The 10232-nt window shown below is 33.1% G+C and overlaps 3 protein-coding genes and 1 long non-coding RNA gene across 4 annotated transcripts; 2 read left to right on the top strand and 2 right to left on the bottom strand.

The window, feature by feature from the left end:
- Positions 1–145: 145 nt before the first annotated feature.
- On the top strand, positions 146–1712 carry LOC136339410 (dehydrodolichyl diphosphate synthase complex subunit Nus1-like). The gene is made up of 2 exons (XM_066282651.1): positions 146–620; positions 774–1712. Exons 1-2 carry the CDS (start codon positions 320–322, stop codon positions 1214–1216), a joined length of 744 nt encoding a protein of 247 aa, XP_066138748.1. The 5' UTR covers positions 146–319; the 3' UTR covers positions 1217–1712.
- Positions 1713–1983: 271 nt separating this feature from the next.
- RpL18A (ribosomal protein L18A) lies at positions 1984–3247 on the bottom strand. Its single transcript, XM_066282653.1, has 4 exons — positions 3104–3247; positions 2519–2748; positions 2230–2356; positions 1984–2172 (listed from the first exon to the last, which is right to left on the bottom strand). Exons 1-4 carry the CDS (start codon positions 3119–3121, stop codon positions 2017–2019), a joined length of 531 nt encoding a protein of 176 aa, XP_066138750.1. The 5' UTR covers positions 3122–3247; the 3' UTR covers positions 1984–2016.
- A 463-nt stretch (positions 3248–3710) lies between these two features.
- Positions 3711–6188, top strand: RpL5 (ribosomal protein L5). The gene is made up of 5 exons (XM_066281932.1): positions 3711–3863; positions 4107–4357; positions 5112–5285; positions 5594–5870; positions 5919–6188. The coding sequence occupies exons 1-5, from the start codon at positions 3861–3863 to the stop codon at positions 6117–6119; spliced, it is 906 nt and encodes a 301-aa protein (XP_066138029.1). The 5' UTR covers positions 3711–3860; the 3' UTR covers positions 6120–6188.
- A 1740-nt stretch (positions 6189–7928) lies between these two features.
- LOC136339025 (uncharacterized) lies at positions 7929–9793 on the bottom strand. The gene is made up of 2 exons (XR_010732060.1): positions 9031–9793; positions 7929–8967 (listed from the first exon to the last, which is right to left on the bottom strand). It is a non-coding gene; the product is annotated as an uncharacterized lncRNA (long non-coding RNA).
- Between the last annotated feature and the right edge of the window lie 439 nt (positions 9794–10232).

Genomic DNA, 10232 nt, shown 5'->3' on the forward strand with positions numbered 1-10232 from the left:
CAATTGACATGACCCTCACTACTCTATTGATGTAAATTCTTTGTTCCAAATGCCCCGATGAGATTTTATATCCATTTTCTTCTTTTTTATTGGTGGTTCTAGTACACCTTTATATACATTTTGATCTGGCTGGACTATTAATTTCTGCCTATCTTCACCTTGTATGTTATCCAACCAATCACGAGCGGCTACGTCAAACGTCCTTCAAAATCGAAAATCATAAGGGTCAGATAAAACTTCTGTTGTACCACGATGTTTTTTGATATTTGTCGTGATAAATAAATTAAACCATGACAAAAGTACATGTTACCAGACTGTAATGACTAGTGCTTCGCTATACAGGACGTTGTACGTCCTCGTACACGCGCTATTTTCAGTTTACAGGTGGTTAGTTAATGCAGTCCAAGAAATAGGCGGTGTTTTCGTTGATATTTGTCACGAGTTTGGGCCTTCTACCAGCAGTATATACCAAGAAAATGAGACAGGTCTTATAAGCAAAATTCCGAAACATATCACAATACTACTGGGAAATGAGCAACCTTCCTTTAAAGATATGGCAAACATCATTTCATGGTGTATGGGGAATCAAATCCTTTTCCTTAGTTTCTATGACCATAAAGGTACAAAAAGGAGATTTCTAGAGGAATTAAGTGTTAAATGTTAGGTGAAAATTAAATCCTATTAAAGTGATACATTTTTAACCAACTACATACATACAAAACAAAAGTGATGCAATATTTAATATTTTCATTAAATTTCTTTGTGTATTTTAGGAATTTTAAAAAAGAACCAAGACAAACTTGAAGAGACTATCACCAAGGCACTGCCACCTAACAATCATGTCATTTGGCACAACAGCCCAAATTCAATTTATAAAAATGGTTTCATAGGTCAAAAAATTCATGTAAAACTTCTGTCCAGGGAGAGTGGAAAACAGGCACTTGCACAAGTTACCAGAAACCTTTGCAAATCTACAATTAATCATAGTGATATTTCAATTGAAAGTCTAGGTAAAGCATTACAAAAAGACTTTGAATTTCCTGATCCAGATTTAGCTATAAGTTTTGGGGAGTATTTAAACCTTCAAGGGTATCCTCCATGGCAGATAAGAGTAACAGAGTTTTTAAGTATAAAATCACATCGTCAGTTAAGATATAGAACTTTTTTAGAACAATTATATGTTTATGGGAAGTGTGAGCAAAGGTTTGGTAAATAAATGGTAAATGAGTTTAATGTGGATTGTAAATAATTATATTTATTATTAAAATATATAACTTATACAATTTTATGAACATACATTCTTTTGTGCTAATTGGCTATTGTAAGGCAATGAAATGTAAAATTATGTCTGCAGCTTTGTAATAAAATTATTTGTTAGTTAGTCCTAACAACAGAAAATTTGTATTGAAATTGTAAAGAGATTATGTTGAGAAAGGTTTAAATAAATATAGCCAAATTTAGTCTTAACTGGCTGGCTCAAAGTGAACTTGTCATGTGAGCCACCATTGAAGAGACAAAGACTAAAAATATCTTTTAAATAATAAATTTAAACACGTTACGTTTCAAGTGTAATTTTGTAATAAAAAAAAATCATTACTGACCCTCCAGTGAAGAGTCCATTTGACTATAGGTCTCTATTTATTAAGATTTGGACTTTGTACATCCATATTGCAACAATAGATAAAAAAATAAAGTTTGTTTTTTTTTGTTAATTTGTGTTTGAGATCTACAAAAGTAATATACAGGATGAATGTTTTTTAAGTATAGGTCTCAGTATTTTGATTATTTGATGTGAAACATGGTCCAGTACACTCCATATAAAAATAAAGTTTTTCACTAACAAAAAACGGGCATCCTGTACGCATAAAACGGCATGAATATAATTTATTTAACTGTTACCATGAGTTAAAGGATAAAAAGGCCTCTAAAAAAAGGCAGTTCTGGTGGAAAAGGGAACTCCAAGACATTATTTCAACAAAATCATTAAATAAAAATGTTATTTATTTAAAAACATTATTACAAGAAATATGTTCTTGGTTTACGCACAGAGAACAAGTTCATGGACTTGTGCTGGATACGCTTAGGAAGTGGGAAGCGTATCTTTGAGTCATGGAACTGTTTGACCTGAGGTCTCCTGGTGTCAGCCGCTTTGACTTGTTCTACTTTAATAATCTAAATATTTTTCCATTAATAGCATAAAAAAATCAAGTAAATTTACCAAGTAATTACCTGGATTGCATGAGCTCTAGCACGATGACGTGCTCCCATATCCCTATAGCATTGAGTAACTGCTCCAGAAACACTCAAATCCCTGTACTCTCGGTACATATTGTGAGTTCCTGAACGTGAGTCATACCTAATTGATGAAATGTGTGATTAGTAATAACTAGTAAATTTAGATATAATAGTAAATGTAAAATAAGCTTTAAAGCCATATTATTAAGGAAGTAATCAAATACTTCTACAATTTGCTTTTTGAAACTAATTATTAATATTTTTTAAATCATTGTTTATATACCTGAGCCAAATACCAAAGTTCTTGATTTTTGTTGGTGACTTTTCTGAAATAGGCTTAACAGAAACTATCTCCCCAGTGGACTTCTTAAACTTTTTCAGTTGTCTTAAAAAGTACCAGAAACGTGATTTGGCGACAATTGGATCAGGAGCGAAGATCCTCATTTTGTATAGGGGGGTCGTCTTCTCCTTTTCGGTGGGCAATTTTCGCCCAATAACTTCATATTCTTTCAACTGGGAAAATGTCGAAAGATTAGTAGTCTCATTATAACCTAAATTGTATCAATGATCAAAAATTTGATGGAACTAAATTACAACAGTATAGTCCTTTTAAACCTAAATTATTACTAATTTTAATACCAACTCAACCTAGTTAAATTGATTATATCCTGTTTTTTTTTTTGAAAACGTTGCTTTGCACGTGTACAATGCGGCAGTTTACTTGAAAGAAACATGTCGAAACTGGCAGTATTTTGCCCTCTATATTGAACGTTTCCAAAATATGATAGAATATATTGAACAACTAACAGTCTCTACTTATAAAATTCTTAAAAACACCCTTAATTTTATAAAAAATTATTAAACAAACCTCTCCTTTGGCTTTCATGGCTGCAGTTTTCGACAGAAAAGAAAAAGAAGATGGTCGATGACTACAACGTCAATTGTCAACTAAATTCTATTTTATCGATATATATATGTCGCATTGTTGTCAAACTGCAGATAGTAATTTTAAATTTAAATTTTTCGAAGTTTTTGAAATAAACAAAAGGAAATGTAACTTGAAATTTTATCAAACAAGTGCATTATATATATTTAACTCTTCTGTTGATTTACTGCTAGTTATCGTTACGGTTCAGTACGGGAACGGGAACAGTAACGTAACATTATGTAAACCATTGGAAGCAGCGGTATGTATATAAGTAATTTTTATCTATCTTACAATTCTTCTAAAATAGTCGCTAATAGACACATAAAATTTTCTATATGATTATGTTTCTAAGGCGTGTTTCAATCTGTAAATTTTTTTAAATAAAATATTAAGTTTGTACTAATCGTATAAATTAAAATAAATTAAGTGATTCCAATAAGTAACGTTTGGTTTGTGTCCCCTAATTTTTACATTGTCGATATCTTCATGCCAACGCAAGAAACTTAATGCTGAAAACCCCATAAGTGTAGACTGCAGCTTAGTTGTCCAATTTATTTGGCATTTGCCAAAAGTCAATTTACCATCACTTCAACTGACAAAAACATTGACATGCGCCCTCTTTCGTTTTGACCGCTGCGGCCATTTCACAGCCTTGTGGAGACTGCAGCGTTTAAACTTTTTTAATTAATTAAAAAAAATGGTGAGTAATATCGAAAACTATGGGTGACTATCGTGAGTGCAGTGTGTATTGATTCTAAAGATTTCGATTTCTGTTCTACATTGCATATAGGAGCTGCGATGTTTTGAGATTTGTTTTTACTGTCTTCAAGTATCGAAGTATTCCTAACTTCTATAAGATAGTTATTACATTTAAGATTTAAATGTTTACTGACGCTCCAGTAAGTATTTCCTAGCACGCATAAATAATTTTTAATATTTCCAGGGATTCGTCAAAGTTGTTAAAAACAAACAGTACTTCAAGAGGTTTCAAGTCAAATTTAAGAGGCGCAGGGAAGGAAAAACTGATTATTATGCCCGTAAACGTCTCATCGTACAAGTGAAAAACAAGTACAATACCCCTAAATACCGCTTAATTGTTCGTCTCTCCAATAAAGACATTACCTGCCAAGTGGCTTATTCTAGAATTGAAGGGGACAAGATTGTATGTGCTGCATACTCACATGAACTGCCAAGGTAAGTTGTAGTCAGATGAACGTTAACTTATTCAAGCAATTTAATCAAAATTGAGTAAAATTGAAAACTGATTCAAAATAAAGTCCCATTTTGCTTTAATATACTTTTTAGATGTGCCAACTTATCAATTATATTTCAAACTTTATATATTGAAATCAAGTCAAGGGCAGATGAAAAAACTGACTTTACAATTGAATAAAATGTAATGGGGTATTTATTTTGTAGATGATATCTGTTAATAACTTACAAAAGCTGTCAGTTACAAGAGTTATTGTTTTAGATTTAATGAAATTGGCTAACTAATACTCAGTTTCTTTAGCTTGATGCTGTTATTAAGAACTCAACATCATAATTATTGTTGTAGGACTTCCTTTATGAAAATCTATATTTTTATATGAAATGAAAGTTGATGAAATGAGTGCAACTCCAATATTACAAAATCATACTTTTAATATTTAAGTTTTGAGGAAATTTTTAGATACAACTCTGACGTCCAAACAAAATTACTGTTTTTTTTAATTAATAAATTTGCAGTGTCGCAGTTGGACTACAGCAGATCATGAGATTATCTTTTTGTGAATATTTAAAATATTTACAGATTATGATTTTCATGAAACAACATTTAATAAACTTTTTTTTTAAAATAGAGTACTTACTATGGTTTTGCTTCAATGGAACAATTTTATTCAGGATGTAAAAGTGTATCACTACTCATTTACCAGTAAGTTTTACTTTTTCTTTTTTTTTTTTGAAGGTATGGTGTAAAAGTTGGCTTAACAAATTATGCTGCTGCTTATTGCACTGGGCTCCTTGTGGCTCGTCGACTTTTGAAGCAGTTGGGCCTGGATAAATTTTATGAGGGTTCCCTTGAAGTTGGTGGGAACGAATATAATGCAGAGGCTGTCGAACACGGACCCGGCGCTTTCAGGTAATTAAATTTTTATGCCAAGATGAATAATTATTTGGATTTCGTCTATAAAACAATTAAATAATGCATTTTTGACCCTTAATAAAAGATTTTGTGATGACTTTTTGACACATGCGCGTCATCTGATTTGAAGCGGCAAAAGTAGACTAGAGCTCGGTTTGGCGAGTATTTCACCAAATCAGGAATCTTCTGTCCTCTGATGCTTCTTCATCCTCTTTGATTATAATGTGTCTCTGATTTTTAACAAGAAAATCTTTAGTTTGCTATGCTGGAAATTCCTCTTGATAAATAAGGAGTTATTCCCCTAGGTGTTACCTCGATGTAGGTCTAAATAGGACCTCTACAGGAGCCCGTGTGTTTGCAGCTATGAAAGGCGCAGTTGATGGTGGCTTAAATATTCCTCATTCCACCAAAAGGTTCCCAGGTTATGATGCAGAATCTAAGAACTTCAATGCTGAGATTCACAGAGCTCACATCTTTGGGCAACATGTTGCTGATTATATGAGAGCCTTGGAAGAGGATGATCAAGAAGGATTTAAGAGACAGTTCAGTCAGTACATTAAGTTGGGAATCAATGCTGACCAGGTTTGATTTTAATTTTGATTTTCGAGCAAGTAGTTTATTCAAATTTAGATCGAGGGTATCTACAAAAACGCCCATTCCGCCATCCGGGCTGATCCAGCTGCAGAAAAGAAGGCCGAGAAGCCTGCATCTGCTGCCCAACCCGTTCAAAAGGGAAAGAACTCCAGGAAGCTCACCCTCCTCGAGCGCAAAGATCGCATTGCGCAGAAAAAGAAGAGCTTCTTGGCCAAGTTGCAGGATCAAGAAGATTAATTTTATTTATAAATTTGATTTTTTAAAATCCTGCATTCTTGTGTAGTTTCAATACACAGTGATGTTGTCTTTGTGGTTTTTATTTCATGAGGTAAACCAAAGATTAGGTCATAATGTTAAAAACTGGGAGTTTTTTCTTGTAACATAAAAGAATAATTGCTTTAACGCATAATGATGACTGTTCCATGTCAAAAGTTTAAAAATATGGTTTTTCATACTGATAACTGTAAAATTTATCAATGTTGTTAAACGGCGATTCGGTGCATTCAAAAAAGCTATGATATAAAATATAAATTTTAATAACGGATCTCCTATAAATGATTACTTTAGCAGATAGGTATTTTAATGTTGCTTTCAGAAATTGGTTAATTGTGGAATGGTGAATAAAAAAAAGAACTTTATTTTTCCTGCAATAGTGCACAATAATATGTTACAAGTGAGTCTGATTGGAGGCCTATCCACTAGTTGCAATTAGACGGCAACCGATAAATCGAGAATGAAATTAAACATTAATAACCATAGAATCAAATAGGTGTCAGAGAAATTATACAAAAAACGAGAATCTGATTTGAAATGTGAGTAATGTTTACATGTTAATCATGCTGCGTAAGTCAATTTTGGGTTTTGATTTTATTGTTTTAAATTTGGGTTGTAGAAAAAAATTTTATTCTGAATATCACAACTCGGTGAATTGGTACGAATAGGCATGCCGGCTTCTGTGTCATGTGCGAAAATCAAACCTTCATCTATGTTATACGATACATTATTCCCAAATCTGCTACGACAACAAATACAAAAATTCAAAACAAAGATGATATTTTCTTTAGTAGTGAATTTGCAAGTTTCTTTAGTCGGTAGTTCCTTTCAAGTAAAACTTGCATTATCTAAAACAAGTATCTTCAAAAAATTACTTTGTTAAGAAATAAGAATAATCTACATAGATTTTTAGAAACATTGAGTTTTTCACGCATATCCCCTAGAAGTACCTGGAATTTTTCCAATGTAACAATGGATTCAAAATGATCATTAAATTGACCAACCATGTGACTTTAACTTCAAAAATCAAAACTGGTATTTTTCGTGCTAAGTAGCACGCCGGACTCAATGTGGATCACCAAAGCGGTAAGAAAAGGAATTTGGTTGTCTAGTTTAATTGTCATAATTGTTTTGTAATTATAACTATTAGTTCTGGGATCTGGTTATCCAAATATGCAACTTTTCAATTATATCTGTTTTCTCGGAATAAAGTGCTAGTGGAAAAGTGCCCTTTAAAGACGGAATTTGACGATGCAGTGCAAAAAAACAACACAAAAGAGTTTAAATAAATTAATAAATTACTTGTACTTTATTAATACCTGATAATAATTGAATGACAAAATTATATTAACATAGGGTATGAGGATATGCACCAACTTCGAAAACCGATTGATACAGTTGTTGAAAAAACGCACTTTTGTTTCCAAGAAGTAAATGGACATAATAAAACACTATCCAGGGTTGTTTTCAATCTTCTGGTATAACTCAATTTTTCCCATATTTATATAAAGCAGTAAATGACTGCATAATAATAAATTAAACGCTTATTCTTATGTTAAAAGCAGCACAAAATTAAACAGTCAGCGCCGCTCTAATAAAACTTAACTTGTTGCAACTCCTTCACCTTTTGAGGAGGGCTAGAGGTGGACTTCCCAAAGTTGCAAGTCTTGGAGAGCTTCAGGAGTTTCTGGCTGTTACCTGAGGATCCTTTCCAATAGACTGTTTGTACGGCGTTTCTTCCGGCAATGTAACGGGAAGCCGAGCCAATCAGTGTGCTGGTTGGTGGTGCCATTTTACTGTAGTGCAAAACAGGACTACCGTAGTCAGTACCAGTTGAAGATTGTACGTAATTCGAAACTCAACGTGAAAGAATCGAAACGACAATAGCTTGAAAACTGGGCTATTTGCTTTTATATGGTCAGCTTATCCGTTGCCGATGACGCAGTTTTCATGTGAACATTCGGTGATACGATTAACTGGAAAAATGAGGATGTTTTGCCTTATTTGATATACATTTTTAAAAGTTATTTTCAAGTGTAATTTTCCCACATCTATCATTTACTTAACTTACTTATGTGAAAAACTGAAATAATGGTACATAAGTATATACTCACTTTAGTTCTGTTGGTCAATCTTAGAGAAGAAAACCAATTTCAGCTGCTAGCCAAACAAAATGCATGAAGCGACTTTAGTACTTACCACATTTGAAACCCTAAAAGCTTTACGACGGCTAACTGAATTTTTTTAAAGTCATGTGACTTCATTTAAGTTTATTCTTGAAGTGACTTTAGGACATTCAATGTTCGGGGACTTCTATAGTGGTCTGAAAACGGTCAATAAAAAATTATGTAATTTAGTTTTGGTTCCCATTGCATAATTTTAGGGAGAAAACCCAAAGTCCTTACGACCAGTTCACCATTTACCAGTTTGGTAGTATAGTATAGTATTTTTGAATTAACAAATTGTCAAAAATCTGATCTTAGATGTCTTATTTTACTTAATTTTTATAATGAATTATAACCCTTGATTATAGTCGTTTTGTAATTATAACTATTGGTATGAAGTGTGCCATTAGTTCCGGAACCTTGTTATTGAGACTAGCTAGACAGCATGATTTTCCAACTATGTTTATCGTCTCGCCTCACATAGTCATATTGTCTCCTATTGGGTCCTGACCACTGGTATTTCGTGAGAGCTGCCTCGTTTCTTAGTGCCATTAACATTTTACGTATATCGTAACATTTAATGTTTCCATAGACAATATTTTTTACCAAAGGATAGAAAGTGTGTACTTTCTGTGAAATGTAGTTACCTGAAAGGAACGTTTTGCCGATCAAAATCTGAACGGTAACTTAAGCCATCGGCCAAACCATACAGGTATCACTAGTTCGACTGCAAATGTAGGGATTGTGTAAGTGGGAGGAGGATCACATAATGTTTAATATGCCTCTGATGAAGCAATGAAGTAAGTTGCAAGTCAGTGCCTCGCGTGAGCAGGTTGAGTCCAGTGTTACCAGATCTCTCACAATTTTTACATATAACTTCTAGGGATGGATTAATTGTTTTTGTTTTTTTCATTTATTTACATTGCTACTTTTTGCTCCGATACTAAAAAAGAATTCCATTGCAGCGAAGGTCGCGAAATCGATATTAATCAAAGTATCGAATTGGAGTCGCAGCCCTGACTGAGTCAGCCCACTTCTTGGGTCTCTGTTGGAGGTATATTAAGTCATATGGATTCCTTCTTCTACTTGCTCAATTCCTAGGTTTTCACTTGAATTATTAATACCTATATTCCAATCCATATTATTTGTTTTTTTTTTTGCAAATTAATATTGCAGTCAAACGACCAAAAACTCATTTTACAGGGCTCTAAGCGTCCAGACCTCGCTTTAAGCTGCTCTTGGGAACTTAATAGTTCGCCATGCAAGAAACTCCTTTCTGGTCTCGCAGCGCAAATAACTATTCTAAGGCATTACTCATCACCATTCCCACTTATCCGTATTCCCTTATTATCATTATATAACGAACTTTATAATTATTGCAATTCCCCAACCACCTTCTTGGAAGTAATTCATGTTAACAGTTTGGTTTATTAAACAGATTTAAAGATTTCACGAAATGCATCAATTATTTAACAAAAGAATAAACTGCAGTTTTAATGAAAATTGCAGATTAAGGAGAATCATTGTTTATATTCATACATTTGGTGTTTGGGTGGCGTAAGATAAAATAATTTTATGTTTACCCGAAGAAATTATCAATTTGCAGTATTTGACGTACGTATGTGAGTTGTATCTTGCATCATGGAAAAATAGTTATTGCGCTTATGGCTCATGCAAAATGTTTTCAATTTAGATTAGATCGGTAGTACGTTACGTAAAACATGGGATTGGATTTAATGTCTTCTTTAGGTGAAAGTTTAATGGAAAAAAAAAATATGAACTTGCGCTGAAAAGATGAAATGTAAACTGAAAATGCGACGTACTGCAATCAGGTTTCAAAATTTGTAACACTCAAAAGCACTCTGATTTTGATTGATAAGAATAATACCAATTCAAATGACTGAACAAAAGC

Source organism: Euwallacea fornicatus, chromosome 5 (genome assembly GCF_040115645.1).
Source record: "Euwallacea fornicatus isolate EFF26 chromosome 5, ASM4011564v1, whole genome shotgun sequence".
In the NCBI taxonomy this organism is placed as follows: domain Eukaryota; kingdom Metazoa; phylum Arthropoda; class Insecta; order Coleoptera; family Curculionidae; genus Euwallacea; species Euwallacea fornicatus.